We start from the raw sequence: 25,996 nt of genomic DNA, 5'->3' as shown, positions 1-25,996 counted from the left end.
TAGTATAGTCAAGTTGACAAAAAACTGAAATCTGAAAAGATTAAGAGACTTCTTCAGGGTCACATGACTAATTAAAATCTGAGTTGGCCTTACAATCAAGCTTTTTAATTTCTAGTTTAGTTATAATTCCTACTTTTATCTCCCAAATCATGTGTCAATATGTTTTCTTTTTTTGTTGTTATTATGTCTTCTTAAATGTAGCTGCAAAAATATTTGTGTAAAGAAGGATTCCCTTATTTATTATTTATCTTCAAAATATTATTTTAATAGGCAGAATTTAAAATAAAATCCATTAGTGATGATTAAAGAGGATTACAACAAACAAAATTTATTTATACAAAGCTTAATTATTTTGTAACTTAACTGCAAAGAATAGAGTAAAGAATCAGGATATTAAAAATGCTGCTAAATAAATGTCATAAAACCTACGCACTAATAACATTTACAGTCTTTATTCACAAGACAGTCTTACAAGTTTAATCAGCACCCATTTGTGCTTCTGTTTTGTTTTAGCCTGTGTGCCACCAGTTTGACGGATAGTAAAAATTTCATCTTCTCAACATCCATTTCCACTTTGAGAAGCTTTCCCTCCTATATTTACTCCATGTGATTCGGCTGTTTCCAAGAATAAAGTTGAGACTCAGATCTTACAAATCTGAGCTCCAGATGCACCTAGCCACAGTGATTAGTTCAGAAGTGGTACATGACTCAAACCTGCCCCAGAAGACTTATTACATTTTTCCAACCCAGTAATGCTTAAAGAGTGAGTTCATGATGCAAGTTAGTCCATCTTAGGACTGGTGCGAAAGCTACTAGGTAAAAATACTTTTTTCTCTTTGAATTTAAACTTGAGAATTTAGGCTAGGAGCTGTTGATAGCTATTTCGTCACCAAGCAGAGCATGAAGATAAAGACAGGCGATATATAAGAAGAAACTAAGGGATTTCAAAAATTTCAAAAGTGTAGACTCTTTAAAGTCATTGACTTACTCTACATAGATAGCGTAGATAGCATCCTGGGAAACCTCTCAGGTCCAGAAAACCAGGAAAGTTGCTCATGTTCTTTGGGAGTATAAGGATCCCTCTAGTAATTTGCATAAACAAGAAGATAGGAGGACATTAGGTCACGAAGGACTCAAAATAGATGAGGCTGTGAAGTTGCTACAGTTGTAGGGGAGAAGGTGGTCAGGGACTAGCCAGAACCACACAGAGTTCTTAGGTTCTTCACTGACTTGTGCTGATGGAAACATGCAAAACATCTTACTCCAAGCAGTTTAAAAGTATGGAGCGTGAAAATAGATGGGTCAAAAATCAGCCATCCCAGTGAAGCCGCAGGACAAATGTAGGTATAAATCTTTGGATTGGTGTTAAAAAAAAAAAAAAAAAAGGAATATAGGGTGCTATGCCCAGAGAGTTTCTGAATTTGAAGTTGTAGGAAGGAATAATTTCATATGATAACAAGTCCAGGGTGTGGCTACAGAAATGGTTGTGTAAGAAGCAGTAAAGAAAAGATTACTGATTGGGTTGTAGAGAACAAAAACTGAGAGGTCGTGGGGTTAGATGTACATATGAAGTCACCCAGATTGAGGACAGAAGGCTGGGAAAAGATGACCAGTCACTAGAGTGTTCAGTGAAGGAAGAGTTTGTTCAAGGCGTGAGTAGATGATAGGAATGAGCAATGGTAGAGAGCAGTATAGCCAGATGGCTCAAAGAAATTGGGGTGAGTAAAAGAGGGCAGAGAAATAATGGTTTAGAGATGGGATATGGAGAGATGTAGGGCATATGACCCACCTATCTACCCTGAGATTCATGAACTGTGGAATAATAAACAGTTTCCAACAGAAAGAGCTCAGAGGAAGTGAGATACCAAGTTTCAAGGATAGGGAAAAAAGTGGAGGTAAAGAGGAGTTTACCGTGATTGAATAGGTGTTCCAGAGGGCATGATCAAATGGTTTTGAAGAAGAACAAAAAGCAGAGATTAGGTCAAGGAGAGACAGCACAAAGCATTATAAAGTTTCAAGGCAGAGAGAAAAAATGAGACAAAAGAAAAAAACAGAGGTTTGAAGCATTAGAAAATTATCTGTTTTTCAGGACTAAAAAAAATTTTATGTTCCAAAACTGGTAATATGGGAATTTAGGAAGAGCTAGCAATTATGATATGGGGCGTGGAATTCCTTTTCCTTCTGGGGTGAGGTGGTGAGTGACAGATGTAGATCAAGGCATCTTAGGGAGACAATCAAAGAGTCTGCAGTCATGTGCAGGAACAGTGGCAAAAAAAAGTGTGTGAGTAGAAAGTCTGTGGGACTTCACAATAGTAGGGACAGGTATAAAGAAGTTGGGCTCCAAGGAGGTACAGGAACAAGGAGCCATGGGATGGGATTCAAATCAGTGGAGAAGGGATCAGTTATAGAACAAATGGATTCAAGACAAGACTAGCCATTAAAAAAATAATAATAATAATAAAGGTATTTCCCCTAGTTCAATGCCTACTAAAATAATTTCCAAAGGATTAAAAATTTAAATTAAAAAAAATCCAAAATGCTATAAAAAAGTAGGTGAATATTTTATAAGTGGGAAGGTTCTTCTCAAGCTTAACAAAACAAGAAACTATACAAGAAGAAATTGATAGCTTTGACATCCATAAAATGTTAAGTATTCTACAAAGCAATGTTCCCTAAATAACAGCAAAAAAAAAAAAAAAGAAAGAAACTGATTTAAAAATTGCAGTGTAAGGGGCGCCTGGGTGGCTCAGTTGGTTAAGCATCTGCCTTCGGCTCAGATCATGGTCCTGGGATAGAACCCCGAGTTGGGCTCCCTAGGGGCTCAGTGGAGAGCCTGCTTCTCCCTCTCCCTTTGCCCCTCCCCCCTGCTCATGCTCTCTCATTCACTCTCACTCTAGCTCAAATAAATAAATAAAATCTTTAAAAATAATAATAAAAATAAAAATTGCAGTGTAACAGACACACAAGGAGTTAATAATCTTATGAATAAAAAGTTCAAAACAAACAAAAAAGGATTAAAGGTAGGCAAAGAATATAAAAAGCAACTCAGAAAAATTAAACTAAAATATCCAAGAAACATATTAACTAACTAAAAATAGTCAAAGAAATTTGATCAAAGAAATACAAATATGAGCTATCTTTTCCCACTGATTTCTAAATTTTAAATTTTTGAAACACTATTAGTATATTAGTAAAAATGTTAGAGTATAAAACCTACAGGCCCTCTGAAATTTTGCAAAATGTATCAAAAGTCTTTAAAAAGTGAATGTTATGACCTACCAATTCTATATCTAGAAATTTATCCAAAGGAATTAATCAAACAGGTATGCAAAGTGTATAAAAATTATGAACAAAGTTATTTACTATGATATTTTTAATAAAACCAAACTTGGAGGCATTCTGCATATTTACCAATAAGGATTATTTAAAAATGTAACAGAACACTATGCAGCCGTTAAAAATATAATTTGTTGCCTAGGAAACATATATTGAGATGATATATTAAGTGAGAGATAAGTGTATCTGTTACATCAGTTTTGGTTTTTTAAAGCTACATATGTGCAAAGGATTTTATAATTCATGGTGGAAATACCGGTAGAGACTATTTTCTTCTTAATGCAATTCTGAAATTTCTTGATTTTCAATGTAATGTATATTACCTCAAAAACACTTTAAAAATTTTAAAGTTTAAAACTTAGTAGTATTTTAAGTGGCAAACATTACCTGATCTGGAAATAACATGCACAATAACTCATAATATAACAAGGGATAATTGACAAAAAAAGATAAGATTGAGTAAGAATCTGTGATTCTTGGTAAAGAATTTACAATAGCAAGCACATATTGTTCTTGGAAAAACTGAATTCTACATTTGAACACTGCTAATATTTAAAGCAATGTATTGTAATGCATTGGGTATGTTTTTCTTTTGTTTTCTCAATTCTCAAATCAGTGATTACCACAGGATGGAGCAAAATTAGAATGTACCCATTTGGTAAACTGGAAAGTGAACTGAAAGTTCACCTAGCCAAAAACTATTCATTGGGTCACTTTACATAAGAAGGAAAATATGCTAGTTTTTTAAAAATTTGCAATAGGATAATCTGTATCCTATTATATATAAAAATATAACCTTATAAATGTACCAAGACTGGAAGATAATCAGTATTGAATATTAAAAAGGAAATTTAAAAATCTTTAAATGTTCTTAATTACATAATGGCTTTATGATAAAAAATATCTGAAAGAAGTTAACAAGTAAACTTTTAACAATCTTTTTGTAAGATAATTTGAGATGTTTTTAGATAAAACCTAAACTGTTGTCATTATACAAAATCCTGATTTCATTAATCCATTATTTAAAGTGGAATCATATTGAGATAAAACCAACAAACTGAAGAATTGAACCCACTGACTATTAAGACCAATAATAATTATTGATAAATAATATAAAAAGTTTTCAGCAAATTAGGATAAAATAGGGTACTTAAAATTGGTAAAAATAAACATCTATGAGGAAAAAAGTGCTTTGTTTCCCCTATTTTGCAGTTAAAACTGAAAGGTTTATATGTCTTTTCAAAAGATTCAAACTAGAACCCAAAACACGGACTCCTCAGAGTTGGAACAACTTATCCTGGGTTTTACCTGAATCTTAATATTTTTTGGCAAAATTCCACAAACATCTCAGGGAGCGGACCCAGATCTACCCTGTGATATGTGATATGTGATACCCTGAAAATATGTCTCACTTCCCCCTGAAAACCTGCTCCCTCTTTATTTGCAAACAAATAAAAATTTCACACCCCCATGTTGTAGACTGGTCCCATTCTGCACTGTCAAATCCATATGCTACAAATGAATGGAAAACCTGATTCAGTAGTACAGGGCTTTGACTATGTCAGGATACAGTGGATACACTGCCCAAGTTATCACATTGCTTTTTTGTAACCATCTTAACAACCGATACTGAGGAGGGGCGCCTGGGTGGCTCAGTTGGTTAAGCGACTGCCTTCGGCTAGGGTCATGATCCCGGAGTCCTGGGATCGAGTCCCGCATTGGACTCCCGGCTCAGCAGGGAGCCTGCTTCTCCCTCTGACCTTCTCCCCTCTCATGCAGTTTCTCTCTCTCTCTCTCTCTCTCTCTCTCTCTCTCTCTCTCTCCCTCAAATAAATAAATTTAAAAAATCTTAAAAAAAAAAAACAACTGATACTGAGGAGGGGCATAGGACATGTGTCATATTCAGCAGGGACAATTAAGAATGTCCAATATGGAGGGGCATCTGGGTGGCTCAGTTGGTTAAGCAACTGCCTTCGGCTCAGGTCATGATCCTGGAGTCCCTGGATCGAGTCCTGCATGGGGCTCCCTGCTCAGCAGGGAGACTGCTTCTCCCTCTGACCCTGCCCCCTCTCATGTTCTCTCTCTCTCTCATTCTCTCTCTCTCAAATAAATAAATAAAATCTTAAAAAAAAAAAAAGAATGTCCAATATGGAAAAAAAGAAAAAAGAAGGTCCAATATGAGGGGCACCTGGCTGGCACATGTGACTTTTGATTTTGGGGTCACGAGTTAGAGCCCCACATTGCGTTTAGAGCTTACATTAAAACAACAATTAAAAAAGAAAACTAATAGGGGGCTAATTTAGGAATATTGTAAAATGAATAATATATTAATGAAAAAATAAATGTTTTTAAAAAAGAATGAGTGAATGAGCTGAGTATTTCAAGTTAGAATGGCAGGCTGTGAATTTAGGCACCAACCAAACCTGGCTTTTTATCTCAACTCTGCCACTTTCTTCACCTACTTATTTAGAAAATAGAGCCATAAGGCCAACTCCACAGGTTGGAGAATAAATGAAATATGTGAAAGCACCTAGCCTGGGCCTGGTATGCTGCTCAGTAAGTAGAAGTTTCCGACCCTGGCGGGCGCCTGGCTCAACCATCAATGCTTGTCTTCAACTCTTGGTTTCGCCTTGGATCGTGATCTCTCAGTCGTGAGACTGAGCCTGCATGGGGCTCTGCACTCCGAATGAACTCTGCTTAAGACTCTCCCTCTTCCTCGCCCCCTCCCCACTGTGCTCTCCCTCTCTCTCTAAAATAAATAAAATAAATCTTTAAAAAAGAAGTTTCCATTCCCTTAACATGTATAATCATTTCCACTGAAAGAAAAAATAATTATGGTCCCTTAGAAAAATTTCAAGCTTATGTTACAAATTGAAAAATACATGTTGAAGGCCTCTACTTTTGTTCTAATCCCATTAGCTCCTTTGGAAATCCGCTCCAAGAATTATTTTTTCTGTACCTTCAGGCTCTTGCACACTAATTACTTCATGGCTTCTAAAGAGAGAACCAAGGCTCTCCTTGGAACAGTAACTAAAAATTAATTTGACCCTATGTCCTCACCCCCACTATCCACCCATTTTTTCTTCCATCTTTTGGCTATAATCCTAGGATGAGTACTCAACACTGGCTGACCCCATTCCCTTACTTTCCATTTCTCACCCAGTAAAATCTGGCTTCCACCTCCCGATCATAAAGCTGTAACTCTGCCTTTCCACTTGTCAAATAAAAAATCCTTTCAGCCCTTCTACTGGGTCATCTCATGAGTCTGACCTATTGGTCATGCCACACATTTTGATGCTCTACATACCCTTGTTGCTATGACAATGCCCTTTCCAGTTTCTCTTTTTGGGCTCCCAGGAGAACTTATTTCCCAGATTTCCACTTTCTCCCATTTCCCTTCTTATTCCATGTGCTAACCATAGGAGGTCTCATTATTATATTTACCTCCTGGATGCTAAAGTCAGCTAAATGTACACTTCCTGAGCTTGTTAAAAAACAGCCTCTTGGATATCTTTACCTCTGATTCCTCTTTTACTCATCCTCCTCCCCCATACCCACTATATTAGTTTCCTAGGGCTTCCATAACAAATTGCCACTTGATTTAGGGGCCTTAAAACAAGATGAATTGACTCCCACACAGCCTGGGAGGCCAGCAATCCAAAATCAAGGTGTCAACAAGGCTGATTCTTTCTTGGGGGACTCAGAAAGAGATCTGTTCCGTGACTCTCTCCTAGCTTCTGGTGGTGGCTGGCAAATCCCTTGCATCTACATAACTCCAAACTCTGCCTCCATTGTCATGTGTTTGCCTTCCTCTATGTGTCTCTGTCTCTGTGTCTTTTCTTATTAGGACACCAGTCATATTGCATGAAGGGCCCATCCTACTCTGGTATGACCTCATCTTAACCAATTACAACTGCAGTGACCTTTCTAAATAAGGTCACATCCTGAGGATCCAAGAAGGACATGAATTTTGAGGAAATTTGGGTTATCCAACCCAGTAAATCTGCCAAATCTTCCCTCATTCTTATACTGCCTCAGACCTCAAGCCAAGATCTGAGAAGCACTCTTCACACCCACCTCTCTCTAACTTCATATCCCACTTATCAAGCCTGATCATTTTCAGCTTCTAATATTTCTAGACTTCAAATACTCTTGTTCATCTCTAATTATTTATCCCTCATCCCTGACTTACTCTTTAGCATCTCTTGCTTGGGCTATACACGAGTCTGCCCAACCCCCCTCAAATTCAACCTCCTCAGAACTAGAAGAGTATCTATAGCTACAAATACACAGTTTCGTGGCATATTAGAAAAGATGTAGAGTTGCTTTTTATTTTTGTTACTTCTTCCTTACTTCAATGAACACAATTATGATAGATATCCTTTTTCAGGGATGTAGAAACTAAGAGGCAGAGTGGTTTCTGTGGAAGCCTTGGACTTCATAACATCTTTTGGCTTGATGGACCCTTTATAAACCTTTAGAATGTGAAAAAATCCATCATATCTACAATCTAGCTTTTTATTAGATTTCAAGACCTCTTTGGGGAAGGCAGACAAGGGGGGTTTATTTCAGTGTTTTGAAATTTAATAGTGTATCTGGCTCCAGAGACTCCATGACAGAAACACTTATTTTCATCTTTTAAATAAACAAACATAATAAACTAATATAATTGCATGAGTTGTAAGACATCCTTAGTTACATGTGCACATGTGTGTGCACACACATACACACACTGATTTCTAAAATATTGTTTTCAGGGCACCTGGGTGGCTCAGTCGGTTAAGTCAAATCAACTCTTGATTTCAGCTCAGGTCATGATCTCAGGATTGTGAGATTAAGTCCCGCATCAGGCTCTGTGCTGAACATAGAGTCTGCTTAAGAGTCTCTCTCCCTTTCCCTCTGCTCCTCCCCCCACTCACATTCTCTCTCAAAAAAATAAAAAATAAAATAAAAAATAATATATATACAGTTTAATATATATGTAGTTTAATATATATAGTTTTATATATCTATATATAGATAGATAGCTATATATATAGATAGCTATATATATATAGCTAGATATCTATATATCTAGCTATCTATCTATAGATAGATATCTATATATCTATCTATATAGTTTTCTTTTGAGACATATTAGCTCAGCCCATAAAGATTAATCTAGAAGTCTAGAAGTAAAGAATGATATAGTCATTTAAGTAGATGCATGTTTGGGAAAAATTGCTTAACTCTTCCTTGTTTTCCATGGTTTTATTCCTAAAACTATCACACTTGACCTCAGTTTCCTCCTTTATTTCACTCAAAAAAATGAAAGCCTTAGAGTTAACCATGATGATTTCCATATTCCCAAATGGGGATTCTTTTTCATCAACATGGTAGATATTAGGGCTTAGCAGGAAGTCGGGACTATGGGAAGGAAGAATTTAAGAGGTAAAAGAAAAAATTTAGCTCCATTTATTTTCCCTGTAAATTCTGCTAACAGTGTTCAAGCACTCTTGGCTCCAAGACTACATAATCTTAAAGTGTCTCCATATCCTTAGCCCTCCTTGCAGTCTGAGAAATCCTGTTCTAACTGATCCAGGATTCTAGGTAAGATTATCTCCTCCTGTTCAGGTATATATACAAATCCAAATTATTTTGTTCTTATTTAGACAGCTCTGAAATTCTTTTCTAACTAAACATTCCAACTCTTGGACACCATGATATTTTAAAAATAGCAGTGACTGGAGGACACAAATCCTCTCTGACTTATAAAGCCTACAACATACACCATTCCTGGGCATAGCACTGCTTTTGCCATTGAGAACTGAAATAATTTATCTTACTTTGGTGAAAAGCTGACTATATGATTTCTCAAAATCAATTGTATTTCCAATAAAAAAAATTAATAATAACCACTTTTGGCTTTCTGAGCATGTTCAAATTCTTAACCTGAATTCTTTTTATGGAATGTCACTAACTGATAATGACTTATAAAAAGTACATACAGCATATTAACATGAAAATTTCTGAGACCAACAAGATTCAGAAGAGCACTGTACTAACAACAGCTTTGTTTTGTTTTGTTTTGTTTTGTTTTGTTTTGGCAGCAGTGGGTGCAAAGGAGAGGGAGAGAGAGTCTTAAGCAGACTCCACACTGAGTGCAGAGCCTGATGCTGGGCTGGATCTCATGACCCTTAGTTCATGACCTGAGCTGAAACCAAGAATTGGACACTTAACCAACGCCACCCATGCACCCCAGTGGCAGAAGTTTTAAAACAGGAATACAGGAGCCCTAGATTTATCCTTAATACATGATTTTTGTACATATTACAAATCAATCACGGGCCTTAGATCTCTATACCTAAGAATAGACTATGTTTAATTATTATTTAAAAGAATTATGAGGAATCATGGCTAAGGAAGCTTACTTTATTACAGGATTTATAGGGGTTTTTTTTAATATTCAGAAATAAATGATTTTTTACTCAATTAAAATCTTGTATTGAAGGAATAGAAAACCATTGAACTTACTACCAAGCCATTCAGGTCTGAGTCTCATCAACATTTAAAACGCAACTTTCAAATTGTTTTCTTTTCCATTTTCAATGGACACTAAAGGAAATTTAGTCTTCATTAAGCCTGATTTACACTCCTTAACCATTAAAACAAAAGAAATGGGGGAAAGGTATGAATAGGCAGAGAACAGAGGATATTTAGGGCAATGAAAATACTCTGTATGATATTACAATGATGGATGCCTGTCATTACACATTTGTCCAATCCCATAGAATGTACAAGAGTGAATCCTCAGGTAAACTATGGATTTTGAATGATTACAGTGTGTCGATGTAGGTTCATCCATTGTAACAAATGTACCACTCTAGAGGGGGATTTTGATAATGGGGAAGGCTATGCATGTCTGGGGGCTCAGAGTATATAGGAAATCTCTATACTTTCCTTTCAATTTTGCTATGAATCTAAAACTGCTCTAAAACAACTGTCCTTAAAATATTTTATTTCTGAAAAATACTACTTCTTTTTCAAAATTATTTGAGCTCTAAATTTGAAAGGAAACAAAGTGTTTCCTCTCCCAAACTTCTCTCTACATATGTATCAAATCATACAAGATCTAGTAAGAAACACTTACTAGTAAGAAACACTTATTTCTCCAGAATTTTCTACATTTCATAAATATATAACTTCTACATAAAAATCATTCTATAATGCTCTTTCAAAGTTAGACATGTTTATCATACAACCCAGCAATTTCAAGGCTAAATATCTACCCAAGAGAAATGAAAACACATATATCCACTAAGATTTGCATGTAAATGCCGTTAGCATCATGATTCATAATAGCCTCAAACTGAAAATAATCCAAATGTGCACTCACTGATGAATAGATAGACAGAATGTGGTATATCCATACAATGGAAAACTATTAAATAAAAAGGAATGAAATACTGCTACATGCTACAACCTAGATGAATCTCAAAAACATTATGCTAAGTTAAAGAAGCCATAAACAAAAAACCTCATATTGTATGACTCCATTTATATGAAATGTCCAGAAAAGGCAAATCTAGAGACTGAAAAGAGATTAGTGGTTGCCTGAAGCTGGTGTGAGAACAGAGATTAACTATAAATGGACATGAGGGATCTCTTGGGTGTGATGAAAATGTTAAAATTGAATCATGGTGATTTTTTTACAACTTGGTAACTTTTCCTTCAAAATCACTGAAAGGGGTAAATTTCTAAATATGTAAATTTCTAGTTTAAAATTGACTAAAGAGGAGAAAATTTGTTTAACACAAATGAAATGTGACACATTTTTAAATATCCTGCATAAAGCATTCCATTAGCCTTCGATATTTTACTACAGAAATATGTGGTAAGGATAAGACTAAAATCAATTACTAAAGACTTCCCTCCCCCCAAAAAATCATACTTTGCTTCAAAATTCAATCATTTTATCTTCCAGAATACCTTTGTAGAAAATGAACTCTTTTGAGATAGTGTCAACAGAGAGGCATTGACCAGTATGGATCATATTAGCAGGAAACAAAAAAAGGTTTTCAAAATGCTGGTCTAACCAACCTTGATCCAGAATCTATCTATTCCATTACACTACTTTCTGTGAGCTATGTGGCCATCACATCTCATTTTAATAACCCAAATTCTGAGCTTTCTGAATACTAAATCCTAGAAGGATTTTTTAAATGTGTAGCAATGTCGATATGAAGAAAGGCATCTTGTAAAGAGTGGAGAGATGGATTTTGAATCTACATGTACACAAAGAGAAATGCAGTGCTCATAGTAATTCTTATCCAATACTTTTTCGGTATCCAAACCATTAATTGTTTTTAGTTTTTGATTATTTTCTAAGTGGATGTTTAAGTGGTCTTCTGCCTTGAATCTCCACTTTCCAGTCCTGCAGACTCTGACTAATAATACCTGCTGGGTTGGGGCGGGGGTTGTTTTTGGCTTTTGTGGGTTTTTTTTAAGTGTGTTTCCCGTTTGTCCCACTCATGCCAAGCGCTTTCCAAAGGAACCGAGTTCCGCTGAGCTTCCTGGGATGAGTTCTACGAAGCTGGGACTGGCCTGTCTGTCTCCGCCTCACTCAGCAGGGAGCCGGCAGCGGCAGCTGGGCCATCTTTCCCAGAAGACACTTCCAGGTGCTTCCCCAAGGGGTTGCAGCAGCAGCAACGAGGACCCACGCCCTCCATCTCCTAAGCCCCTAGACCACTTTACACTCGGGTCCCTCGCGGGCAGGGGTCCTAGGCTTGGGGAAATCCCAATAGCTGCAGGGGACCCTCAGGATCATCCGGTCTAATCAGTCCCATATTTTGCCAAAGAATGAACGGAGACTAGTGGAGTGAGGCAAGTTGGCTAAAGCCACGGAGCTCGACGCTGGCAGAGCGGGTTAGGGCTCGGGTCTCTGCCGAGCGGGTGGCCGCGAGTTTGGAACGCGCAGCCCAAGGAAAACGACGTAGCGTTGCGGGCGAGAGAGACTAAGGGCTCAACAACTTACGACAGGAGGTCACTAATGTACACCTTCAGAGCAGAGCCGGCAAAAAAGCAGGTGACCGGACTTCCTTGGTTACCCCTGTTGACCTAAGCGCCCTTTTCCACTCTAAAGGTACCTTAGCTTGCATAGTAATGATGTGGTCGCTCTAGCATACGGGGCACCTGCTTTGAATTCCCCCGTGTTTGTGCAGACTGAGAGGCAAATGGGAAAGTTGCACTTACCACATCTTCTCTCATTCAGTCTCCCCCGCGACTCCCCAAGTCCTTTTCCTCCTTCCTCGCACCAGCCACGCTCACGCCCGCTACCCCTCCACCTGGTACGTACCAGCGGCTCGCAGAGCTTCTTGGGTCAGGTGTCTTCGCGCTCCGGCTCGCCCAGCGTCCCTGTGGCCGAGAACAGCGACGCGGGCTCCAGCTCGCTGCCGCCTCTACAGTCCACTGGGATGCGGCCGCGTCTGAGCTGCGGAGCTGGGGCGCAGCCAGGAGGTGGCAGTGACTCGGGGGCGGAGGGTGCGGCCGCCGGGACCCGCCCCCAGCGCAGAGCGCGCCCCCCACCACTCTCTTCCGTGTCCACTTGGCAGTGCAGCCCTGGGCGACTTGGGGCTCGAGGGCTAGCGCGACGGAGGCTCTTCCTTAATGGCTTTCCTGCGTGCACGTTAACAGACAACTAATCGTCGGGGATCCTCACGGCACCGATGTCCTCCCCGCCTGCCACTCTCAGTTCCCCTGGGTGACTGTTCAGTTTCTAAGAATTCGCTTGATATAAGTGCGGGAATTTCGCTTCTCTCTCTCTTCCCAGACGCTACAACTTGTCGGTTGACCCATCTGTGCACGCCCGGAGGGTTTGTGCTCCAAGTGTCATAAGGTTGCCTTTTGATCTAATCGCGGCTGTTTGGAGAAGGTAGGAATGTGCGTAGTTTTCTTATCTGCACCCGGAATTTGGGTCTTCGTGATTATTAGCAGATTATTTTAACAGATTGGGAAACAACATGCAATGCCGACCACTTTTGGACAAAGTAAAACTGATTAACAATGCATATCCAGTTTCATCTAAAGGTTCTCACTAAGGAAAATGAGGTCCGTATTATTAGGGTTTCATTGTGTCCTTTAAAAGCCATATTAAATAGATGACAACACTGCTGAAAAAACTAAGGTACGGTTCTCTGCTTCCTGAGAAGGTGGTTTGTCCTCACTGAAGTCCTGAGATCACCTCTGTTTTCCTGAAAGTCATTTTTAGTGCTCAAAATCTTAATACCAATATGGTACTGTGCTCTGGCTTCCTACCCAAGGCCTATGATACCTGCCACTTCACTACTGACTACTTCTAAATTCCCTTTCTAGGCAAAGGCTATGTGAGATATGAAAATATAATCAGGGAAATAATTCATTTAAAGTATCTACTAATGGTGCTATAATCAGGCCCTTTAAATTATATATTTCTGCCTTCACAATGTAGTAATAATCATTGCTTGCCATTTTCACTTAATAAACTAAGGCCCAGGAAGGTGAGATAAGGTTTGAATGAAGTGAAATAGCTAACAAGACTGCAAATCAGTTTTTGAACTTAGATCTTTCTGCCTTTAAGGTTGATCAACTTTTGGGGCACCTGGGTGGCTCAGTCAGTTAGGTGTCCAACTCTTGATTTCAACCCATGTTGTGATCTCAAGATTGTGAGATTGAGACCCAGGTGGAGCCCGGGATTTGGGCTCCACAATGGGTGTGAAGCCTGCTTAAGATTCTCTTGCTCTCCCTACCCCACCTTAAAAAAAAAAGGTTGCTTGACTTTTTTTTAAACCTACACTCTCTTAATAAAGCTTGTGATTTTTCTAGAAGCTGACCTGTACGTTTTATTTTCTAAAAACATAGTTACTTGTGTGGTCATACAAATATTAATTAAAGAGATTCAGAGTTATTTATATTGTTAATGTAACTTCAGAACTTACTATTTGACATTATCAAATATATTTGTATATCAAATATATTCTAAATATTATTACTAAGGGAAATTATTCTAAGTTTTAATTATTTTAGATAACCTATAATAGAGAATGATACTAAAATGTTTAGATATGTGAGTTACACTACCATGACTGGATTTTTATGATTCTGCATCTGTATTCCTTATACTCATAAAATTTGTTTTGTAAAACCTGTATTTTCGGTTAAATTTGATAAAATGATTAGTCCTCATTGATATACTTTTAAATTATATACTTGAAATAATTAGAACCACTTGAATTTATGTTCCATGAACACTGTATCTTTAGTAGCTCAAATAGTACCTGTCAAAACAAGTGCTTAAAAGCAGTTTTTAAATGAAAAAATGTAATCTCATTTCCTTCAATTAAGACAAAATAATGACTTAAGAAAATGCTATTTATAGAATGCTTTTGTCTACTTATACTGGATTGAAGATTTTTGGTAGTCTCTCATTTCTATGAGGCAAGTAAGGGAGATGATGCAATCAGGCAAACAGCCTAAAGGTTTGTAGTAGCTGCTGCTAGGAATGGTGGAGAGAAGCTGATCATAAGCCCAAAGAAATACTTTTGAGTCCAGAAATTGGTGGAAGTAGTAGCACACCATTATGTGAATTTGAATAAAATATATGACTCTAAATGCAGAAAGGTTAATCAACTTTGGGGTTTTACCAAGTGATCTGATGAAAAAGCAAGGAGAAAACTTGGCTGCCATTACTAAGAGAGTAGTTGAAGGACAGAGCTATGAGATTAATGTAATATGACATAGGAGAATAGATGAAGACATAAATAAGGAGAGAAAAAGAAGTCAAGGAACTACAGATATAAATCAAATGAAGGAGAGAGAAAAATAAATTGTAGTCAAGGCAGTATCCCGCCTTCAAGTTTCTTGAAAGTTCTAGTAGTAGTGATGACATGGTTTATAGAAGAAAAGTGGGTGAGGTTAGCTGACAAATGAAGATCAAGAAATTGGAGACTAAGGTACTGAAAAGGCCATCCACATGGACACGGCAGCCACCCACAGTGATAAGAAGCCATGAGATAGAGAAGGAGTGAGTCAGATACCAAAGATTCCCATGAATGTGGTGGAATGATCTGGAACTGAGTGGATGACAGTGCAGAGTTGGGGCAGGAGGTACACATACAGGGAGCAAGAGGCTAAACAGATCAAGGGCTGGTATAAGAGGTGGTACACTGTTCAAAACAATAGTAGGGAGCTACAAGGATGCCAATGCTGCCTCTCTTTGGGGTCCTGGGGAGTTAAAATAATGAGTATTTTATATTGAGGGAAGGTCTATGGGAAACTATTCTCAGAAAAAAAGCTGATTTTTCACATGAAGCAAGAAAATGGATAAAGCATAGTGTGAATAATTATGGGAAGGTAGTGGGGTTTATCAGTATTGCACAAAGACTCTGCCAAGTCGGAGTGGATACATTTAGGAGGCAGAGCTGGCCTCATGGGTATGCAACCTGTGCAGGAGCACAGGGCTCTACTTTGAAGAAGGCCCCATGCTTGGCTCTTCTGTTCTTGTCTTGAAATTCTTAATTTTAAAATGACCCCATTTCCATTTTCAACGGTTCCCTCAAATTATATAGCCAGTCCTGTTTGTAGGAAGTGGAGAAGTGGAAATGTGGTGAAGCAAGAAACAGTGCAATCCCACTGAAGATTAAAGTATGGGAGAGACTAAATCAGGAGATTGTATTTTGAGGGGAAACCAAGAATGGTGGAGGAAGAGGTGGGGCTTCAAGGTTTCAGATGACTTCAGGTTTTGCTGTCTTCAGGGCCAGGCTAGCTGAGACCTGGGCAGGAAAGGCACACAGCAGTCCCTACCAGCCTGCTTTATGTTGCCATCAGCTAGTGTGCTCATTTCCTAGGGCTGCTGTAACACACCTCCACAAACTTGGTGACTTGAATCAGCAGAATTTTATTTTCTCACGGTCTGGAAGCCAAAGATCAAAATCAAGGTGTTGGCAGGACAATGCTCCCTCTGAAGGCTCTAGGGGAGAATCCTTTTTTGCCTCCTTAGCTTTTGATGGCTATAGGTCACCATTGGTGTTCCTTGGCATGTAGCTGCATAACTCCAATCTCTGCCTCCACCTTCGCATATTCTCTGTGTTTCTTCTCTGCTGTCTGTATCAGATTTAGGATCCACCTGGTTAAACTTGGATGATCACATCTGGAGCTCCTGATCTTAATTACATCTTCAAAGACCCTTTTTCCAAATAAGGTTACATTCACAAGTACTGGGGTTAGGACTTAAACATATCTTTTCGGAGACTGGCAACCAGTCCACACAGTGAGGTTGGCCGAGGCCACAGGAATAGCCAGTCTGAATGACACTGGGAGCTGATAGTTTTTCAGGTCTATTTGGAAAACCAAGGTAACTATAATAATATGAAGTTTATCAATATTTCTAAAGCTTTCCAACCATGAAATTTAATACATATGAACCAGAAGATTAAAACTGTCTAGAGAGACTTTACATCCCTAGGAGTGGCTATCTATCCTTTGGAACAAAATGCACTGAGGAGAGAAGTCATGTACTTGGTTCAGTATCCCGAATGGTTATAGAGAATTGAGCAAATGGTACCTTCCACTCCTCCTCTTCAGCCGTCTTCCATTCTGGAGGACATATATGGTCCCCTGGTACTAAGGAGAGCCTACAGGATGACTGCATTTCATCCCTCCCTGAAAATATAAGATTTAGAAGGACTGGAAGAGTGATCTTGTGAATCTGTAGCAGAGGCTGAGCTAGCGTCCCAAACCATGACTTATAAAGAACAATCTTAAAAAATTCCTAGAGAAGGAAGAAAGAAATGTTGAAACTGATTCTAACTGTGCTACCGCATCCTCCTCCTCCAGCTGAGAGGCACTCTGAAAAATGGTTGAGTAGCTGTCAAAATCAAATGGACTCCCCTTAAAAGGAGTCACACTCTTCTGCTTAAAATAGAACAGGAGCCATAAATTCCATCAAAGGTTCCACCCATTATATTCTGGGTGAAAACAGTGAGAGGATCCCAAGTTGTGGCAGGAGGGCATCAACATAACTGGGCCGAGATTCGCAGCAGGTTAGAGGAGCATCCATCTTTGGTTGACCTTGAAAGAAGTTGCCCTGAGACAGAGCTTGGATGACATAGTGACCTTGGCAGAAGGGAGTGGAGCCTGAACTGCCCAGTGGTGACTCTGCTCCTATTGTGTGGAAGAAATGATATCACAGACCCACATGCATCAAGGGCTGGTAAGCCATCCATCTGAGGCTATAGAGTAAGGCAGAGGGAAGAGGAAGAGAGTGCTTTCATTTTAGTATTTAGAGTAGAAATTTCCTAACAAAGTATTCCCAATGATCATTATAGTTATATGTTTCTCTTGCTTCTAGTCAAAGGAGCATCATTTCACAGTGTAGCAAGGTATATGAAAACAAACAAACACTGAAAACAGGAAATCTTGGATTCTGATCCCAAGTGGCAATGTCACTAATAGTGTGTACTCTCACTAACGTCAGTTTTCTCTGAAGGGTCATGGAAGGTATATGATCAAATGATTGTCCTGCTCTAAAATTCTGTAAAAGTCTGAATTGGCTTTCTTATTCATTCCAAACTCCTCCACCCAACATTTAGAACACTGAATGGACCCATCTCCATCTCACTTCAATTCTTATCATTTCCCAACACAGATCCTTTTTCCAGATAAGCTAGTCAACTTACCAGTCCCTGTGACTGACTTTTGTGTTCCAGGATTCATAACTGGTGCAGGGAATATGCTTATTTTCACCACCTTCTACTCTTAGACAATGTCATTTAATTTCTTCAGACTCCTGTTCACAAATAATCTACTTATGGAGACCTATTGATGAATTTTTTCCATCTCTGATCATTTGTGCAAACATATGCTATGTGTTTGGGGAGTATAGCAATTTTAAATTAAAAGAAAAATAGTATTTTTCTTAAGTTTCATGTGTATTAAGTCTTCTAATTATACTGCAAGTTTCTTAGCAGGAAGTTCATATATTCTGTAATAGTATTTTCCAACTTCATCCACTAAACAAGACAATGTTTTAGGACTAATAAAAATAAAATTGCTAACCATGGAGCCATACACTGGTACAGCATCAACAAAGTTCTTGGCCCAGAGTTGGCATTCCATAAATATTTTTATGTAAATATATAAGTAAATCAATCAAAACCTTTCTACTCAACCATGATTTTATACACACACACAAGCACACATTAAAAACACCAACCATTCTTCCTCTTTTCAATATGATGACATTTCCCCAATATGTGGTAGTTTATTTGGCCAAATCAGTCTTATTTTTAACAACATGTTTTAGAAATAGTTAAAACATTTTAATAGACTTTTATTTGAATTGCTTCTGTGTACATTCATAAAATCAGAGATGAGAGCTTTAAGAATAGATGATCATCAAATTTCAAAAATTAATTAATAACTTCTAACACGGGGGATCTCAGCATCTCTAGAATTTTCTTTGTCTCTGTCTCTCTCTTTTTTTTAAGTAAGCGCTACACCCAATGTGGGACTTGAACTCATGACTCTGAAATAGACAGTCACATGTTGTACCAACTGAGCCAGCCAGGCCCTCTAGAATTTTCTCTTATTACACATTTTATCAGAAGTCCAATAACATTTGCATGATACCTATTATATTATTCATAGTAAATATTATTTATTATGGCCCTGAATTACTCAATAACTATAGATAACTATATTCAATCTAAGTTATCTTATAAAATGATTTGGGTCTTTTTTGATTTGGGGCAAATGGTAACATAACTTAAGTGTCACTGATGGAAGTTAGGATGGGTGGGGCCTCCTAAAAAGGGAGGCCTCTGAGATGTTCCTGGGGCATTGGATTTGAATGCTACCCTCTTAAAAATTTCCTTGAAAACTGAGAATTTAAACAACTCAATTGCAGCCCTCTTTTTTTTTTTAATTTTCTTTACACAATACAGGAGTTAGAAAAGCTGTAAAAATTAACATTAGCCCATAAATCTAAGGCAAATGCAATATTGTGATTTATAAGAAATAATATATTTTGGTCATTCAGATGAATGGTGACCAAAATATATTTCTCATTTGCATTTGGTTTCCTTCCATGGTTTCTGGCTCACAGTTCCTAAAACCTTTGGAACTTCCTGTGCTAAGTATGATAAAGGTATCTTTTGTTATGTTAAAGAGATCACTTTTGGAAAGCTCTTTAGGTGACCTAGGGACAGGGAACTGATTTCTAGAAGAACCAACCATGCGATTAGAGGTTTGGAACCTTCAGTCCCAGCCCCAGACTTCTGGGGATGGGAGAGGAGCTGGAGGTTGAATCAGCCAATGCCAATGACTTAGTCAATCATGACTGTGCAATGTAGCCTCCATAAAACCCCTAAAGTACAGGGTTGGGAGAACTTCCACGTGGGTGAACACATGGAGGCACCTGGTGAGGTCATAGATGCTCCTCACCCTTTCCCCATACTTCATCCTATGTATCTCTTCATCTGGCTGTTGACTCACATCCTTTTTCATATCCTTAATAAACTGGTAAATGTGTTTCCCTGAGTTCTGTGAGTCACTCTGGCAAATTAAAAGAACCTAGGGAGGAGGTCACTGGAACCTCCAATCCATAGCTGGTAGGTCAGAAGTATAGGTATCAGCCTGGGGTTTGCAACCAGGGTCTGAAGCTGAAGAAGGATAGTTGGAAGAAAGGCAGACAGGGACAAGGGTGGTACCCCACTCTAAGAGGAAACCACCCTTAAAAGGATTTTACATCACCCTGGAAGGAGCCTTCCACCCCTTCCCACATGATAGATGATAAAAACCTGATTGGATGGGAGGGTTAATCGGATTAAAACAGCCCACCAACTAGCCCATAAAAAACCCCAGACTTAGAAACTCCAGTGGCAACCCTCTTGGGTCCCCTCCCTTTTTTTTTTTTCAATATATTTTACTATCGCTCAATAAAACCTTGCTTTGCTGTCCACCACTCTGTCTGGTCCACCTCTTCATTCTTCAGAGTGGCATGACCAAGAACTGCGGGCACCCAAGGAGAAGGAAATCTTGTAACAAATTGGGGGTGGAGAATAATCTTGTAGGACAGAGCCCTTATCCCGTGGAATCTGATGCTATCTTCAGGTAGACAGTGTCAAAATTGTGTTGAATTCTTGGACACCCTACTGGTGTCTGAGAATTGCTTGGTGTTGTGGTGGGAGACCCCCTCACCACACTGGAATTGGGTCCAGGAACCCAAAAGAGTTATTGTCAGTAGAGCAAATACCAACAAAAAATTGTATGCCTTAATTTAAGGTATCTTAACAATTGAAATATAATCTTTAGCAGTAACGTTTGTCTGGGTTTCTTGGATTAGATGCATTTTATCCATGATTCTCCTTATTAGTTGTAGCCCTAGACAAAAATTTAAGTAAGTAAAGCCTGTCCCCTTTCTGCATCTTTTTCATCTTCTCCTTCCCAACTGTTTAAGTTCTCCTGTGAGCCATGAGTGGGTTTATAAACATACTGTCCCACTCAGTAGCTTTTTGTGCAACACTCTTTGAGGTCAACAGTGAAGGAGTAGAGCAGAGTACTGACATTGCAGAAGAGAACTTTAGAGAAATAGTAATATCTGAGAACAAATACTTGATTTCCAAAGGTTAGAGTTTAAGCACCGCTCTGATACCTATGAGGGGACATCTTCCTTTACAAATGAGACTTTAGCATTACTAATTAATAGAAATGCGTAAGATAAATCTTTTCTCCAACCTTGTATTGATTAAAAAGAGGGGTGGGGGGAAAGGTTTGGAAGGAATAAGGAGTGACTACAATCAATCACCTTGAGGACTTATCGGATAAGGCCCATACTTTCCTGATTCTAAGCTATTTAATGAAGATTCCTTTTCTTAAGTAATAAGGAAAATTTTGATATAGAATTCTATATTGGTTGACATGTTCTTTTTCCCAATACTTTTTAAAAGTTGTTATACTTTGTCCTACATACAAAATATGTTTTTTCTTGTTTTTAAGATTTTCTCTTTGCCAGTGGTTTTAAGCTATTTTATTATGAGCTCTTTGGTGTAGGTTTCTCCATGTTTCATGCACTTGAGGTCCATTGCATGTCTTGGGTTGGAAACGTTTCAATAATTTCTTCAAATAATCTTTCTGCCCACACCCCCTACCCCCTGCCTCTTGAGGATTTCAATTAACACATAAGCTTAAGCTAGTTCAAGTTTTGCCACAGACCACAGTTACTCTGTTCATTTGTTTTTGGTCTTTTTCCTCTCTGTGTTTTATTTTGAAGAGTCCTTTTGCTATCTTCAAGTTCACTGATTTGTTTTATTCTGCAGGTTGACTCTACTGTGAATTTTATACAAGTGTCCATCTCATCTCAGACATTGTATTTTACATCTCTAGAAGTTTGATCCAGGTCTGTTACATATCTTCTGTGCCTCTACTTACTGTGCTCCATCTCTCCTCTACATCGGATATAGCTACAATAACTTCTATAATGTCATCACCTACTAATTCCATAGTCTATGTCAATTTTGGATTGTTTCTATTGATGGCTTTTTCTCTTCATTTTAGGTCATATTTCTCTGCTTCTTTACATGTGTCATAATTTCTTATTAGATGCCAGACATTGTGATTTTTGCCTTGTCGGGTGGGTGATGGATAGTTTTGCATTCCTATTAGAATTCTTGAATTTTGTTCTTGGCCATAGTTAAGTTACTTGGAAGGAGTTTATCCTTTTGAGGCTCTCCATTAAATTTTATGAGGTAGGATTAGAGAGATCTCTTTAGTTTAAGGCTAATTTTGCTCCACTACTGAGGTAATAACTTTTTTGAGTACTCCATCTAATGTGTTCTGAATTCTGACTAAAATTCTGTGTAAGAACATGAATACTCTCAGCTCTGTTTGAACTTTGGTGATTGGTCTTTATGTTTCTTCATGTGGTTCTTGTTTCCTTACATGCATAAACTGATTTGTACTCAACTGAAGACTTGGGGTATCTTCTGGAGATTTCAGGAGTTATTGGTCTGTGAAGTTCTCTCTGGGCAGGGACTCTGCCCTGCAACCTCTAACAATGCCTGTCCCCCCAGATGACCACTTTCATCCCTTCGACTCTGAGATAAGACCAGATTTAGCCTGGGTTCCCCCTCCCTGAACTATTACTAGGAAATCCTCTTCAGACACTGAGTTGAGGCAATCATAGCACTTACTTCATTTGCTTCCTCTTTCTCAGGAATCACTATCCTGTGCTGTCTGATGTTCAATATCTGCAAACATTGTTTTATCTGCTTTTATAATTGTTTCAGACAGGAATGTAAATCTGGCCTCTATTACCCCATCTTCACTAGAAGCAGAAGTCCATATAGTAATTTGTTTTTGCTTTTTAGTTTTAGTGTTTTCTTTGTTTTTTCGTATAAATCCTTTCCATAAAACACTTAGTAATAGTTCACTGCACAAAATAGACTTTTTATAAATGTTTTAGAGTGAATGAAATAAATATTAAAGAGAAAGGAGAAATTCTATTCACTTACATGTTGTTGCTCAGAGAAAAATCTATCCGGAGAATTCAGTGAAGGACACGATTCTAAGAGGACAGTTCCGTTCTCAGCTCTATTTGTAACAACTTCTCTGGCCTTAACTTTTTATGCCTACGTTTTCATATAAAATGGTAATGGATGTTGACACTCCTCTCTAAAATTAAGAAAGGTTTTTCTACATTATATTGAAACAAAGACAGTCTTAACTAGGATTATATTGAAATGCTATCTATATTGCCTCTGAAGTACTTTAACAATTGTGAATGTTATCTGTTTATGAGTTATTCATTATCAACAAGGGAGCTGATTCCAAGTCATGCTCTGGAAATCATCTGATAAAGTCACCATTAATAGCAACATTGATGATATATCTCAAGGAAGGGGAAAAATAAAAATTATTTCTCATTTCAACAGTGATAATATTCTCAGCTTTCACATTAACTGAGTGACTTAATGGGTCTTTATTAATAAATGTCCCCATTTTTCCACAAAACATCTCTATGATGGTTATATAAAAGCAGCTTATGCAAATTTCTGCCGTATTTCAAAAGTAAAAGCATTAAACTTGCCACATCCAGCTCTTTTCCCATCATTCCTCCTGGTTCATATCAAGCCATATCAGGCATTCAAAATAAAGAAAATTAAATAGCACAAATACATGGAAGTATTCTGTATCTACCCCAAAACCCATGTGTGCAGATCTATAGACACATTTGACCTAATGAGTTAGAAGATTTAATTTCATTCCAATGAACAGTAAAGGGACAATTTATGGCTGAATATGTTAGTTTGGCAGCACACACCTTTACCATCAATGATATTTATAGTCTGTGAAAGTTCATGACGGAAAGTGACCTCCAAACATTCTTAGATTTCAAATCAAAAATATTAACCTTAACTGACCCTAAATACCAGAGTTATGTAAGTCATTGTTATGCAAGATCCCCAGACCAGTAGAATTCATATCAGCAATGAGCTTGTTAGAAACATAGGATCTCAGATGTCACCCCAGACCTAATGAGTCACAGTATGCATTTAATAAGACCCCCCAACTGATTTGTACTCACATTAAATTTGAGAAGCACTGGTGTACATCGCCTTGCATCCCTAACTCAGTGGCTAAACGCAGGGTTTTACTCTAGATAAAGTATATTTTTCTTACTCTAAGAAAGGCCATGCCTCTCACCATTGTACAATAATCTTAGTGTTGAATTCAATTTCTGTAATGACAATTGCAACTTACAGGCAAAGGTTCAGGTGCATGAGTGAGGTGTTGTAGAAAATCATTCAAGAAAGCAAGGATCTTTCCTTCCTGAAAATATGTCCCAGATCTCTTGATTCTTAACTATAAGACACTGCATATGACTATACAATATTAAAAATGCAAATCCTTCATGATTCTTTTAATGATTAGAATTTTCCAGAATTTACTCAAGCCCCTAATTTAAAATAAAAACCAATTTTCATTGTTCTGATAGAAAGGTTGGATATAGTTGTTGAAATACCCAATCATAATAATAGAAATTTAGATCAAGAAAGTATACTAGAGGTTATTTAGTTCTCCTATTTTAGACCACCTCCTGTTATTTAAAGGGAAGTAATCTTCAATAAAAAATTGCAGAACTTGTTAATTATCCTCTATATAACTGACCCTGCCAACTTCCAAAAAGAACTTATTATTATAAAATACCACTATGGGGCACCTGGGTGGCTCAGTAGGTTAGGGCTCCCACTCTGGGTTTCCTCTTAGGTAGTGATCTCAGGGTCCTGGTATCAAGCTCCATGCTCAGCAGGGAGTCTCTTGAAGACTCTCCCCTTGGCCCTCTTCCTCCTCCCCCATGTGCATGCACTCCCTGTCTCAAATAAATAAATACATCTTTTAAAAAAATAAAGGAAAATACCGCTATATGAAATAAAACTGTTAAACTAGATTTATTTTTAAAACTGTGTAAAGGAATGAAATAAATATATCAACCACCTGGCCTGTGTTTACTGAGATTAAACATTAAATTTGGCTCTCCACTTCCTGGAAATTAAGTCAAAAAAGGGAAGCAAAACAGAATATATAACCAGTTAGCATTTGCAATCCCACGTATAGAATCTCAGTTGAGGATATTAATAACCACATAGTTCATTTTGCTTTTTAAAACCTTCTATACAGATGATCAATTTTTTGAACCAGACTTTTATCTGAAGAGTTATATTTCTACAGTAAATGAAAGATGGCTATGGCTATATTTGGTTCCATGTCATTCTAACTGTTGAATAAAGTCTAATATACACAAAAAAGTCTAAATTCTATGGGCTAAATCCTGAATAAAGGAAACCGGTAAGAACAAAGATCTGGTTTAATTTTTTAAAAATGAAAAACTTTGACTTCCTAATGTTTGATAAAGTCATATTTACCTGGTCAAAACCCTCTAGTTAGGTATCCATGAAACAACTGGTATTATGTAAATAGAGTGCTTTTTGCTCAATATAAATAGTATTCCTTAGATGAAGACACTTTGAGAACTAATAGTTTTCATGTACAGTTGTATAGGCTTATTCTCTGACAATGTTGGTATTAAGACCAGAAAAAGAATACTGCGTTCTTGACTTGGGTTTCAAATACTATCTTGAAAATTAAATTTGAATAAGTTCAGATCTATGAGAAGTTATTTTACAAAGGATAGTAAATGGATATTTTTCATTTCTAGTAAAGGTAGCAGTAGAAATCAGTCTATTGAAAAAGAGCAAAGCAAAGCATTAATTTTTCAGTAGTCGTTCAGTTATTCAGAGGAAAAGCATATAGTCATTAAAAGTTTTTCTACCCTGGCAATGTGTGTGTACGTGGCAGGGTGGCAGATGGTGGTATGTGTGTGTACGTGGCAGGGTGGCGGGTGGTGGTATGTGTGTGTACGTGGCAGGATGGTAGGTGGTGGTGGTGTGTGTGTGTACGTGGCAGTGTGGCGGGTGGTTGTGGTATGTGTGTGTACGTGGCAGGGTGGTGGGTGGTGGTATGTGTGTGTACATGGCAGGGTGGGGGTGGTGGTATGTGTGTGTGCATGGCAGGGTGGCGGGTGGTTGTGGTATGTGTGTGTCCGTGGCAGGGTGGTGGGTGGTGGTATGTGTGTGTACATGGCAGGGTG

General features: G+C 38.0%; 1 protein-coding gene across 8 annotated transcripts in view; it reads right to left on the bottom strand.

The window, feature by feature from the left end:
• PKIB (cAMP-dependent protein kinase inhibitor beta) overlaps nucleotides 1-25,996 on the bottom strand; it is a 142,017-nt gene that overhangs the window by 90,358 nt on the left and 25,663 nt on the right. For 3 of the 8 annotated variants that reach the window (XM_073893856.1, XM_073893861.1, XM_025865078.2), the window contains exon 1: nucleotides 12,671-12,709. The exons of 1 other annotated variant lie outside the window; for it this stretch is intronic. Coding sequence is in view for 2 of the 7 variants with exons in the window: in XM_073893859.1 (XP_073749960.1) it covers nucleotides 12,568-12,572 (5 nt within the window). In the remaining 5 variants the exon portion in view is untranslated. Of the gene's footprint in view, nucleotides 1-12,567; nucleotides 12,954-25,996 lie in introns of those variants that run through there. 4 more of the 8 variants (XM_073893859.1, XM_073893855.1, XM_025865104.2 and 1 more) reach the window with 3 other exon arrangements.

Source organism: Callorhinus ursinus, unplaced genomic scaffold (genome assembly GCF_003265705.2).
Source record: "Callorhinus ursinus isolate GAN/ISIS: 27379988/994484 unplaced genomic scaffold, GSC_fseal_2.0 scaffold6, whole genome shotgun sequence".
Taxonomy (NCBI): domain Eukaryota; kingdom Metazoa; phylum Chordata; class Mammalia; order Carnivora; family Otariidae; genus Callorhinus; species Callorhinus ursinus.
This window is presented reverse-complemented; position numbering and strand designations above follow the sequence as displayed.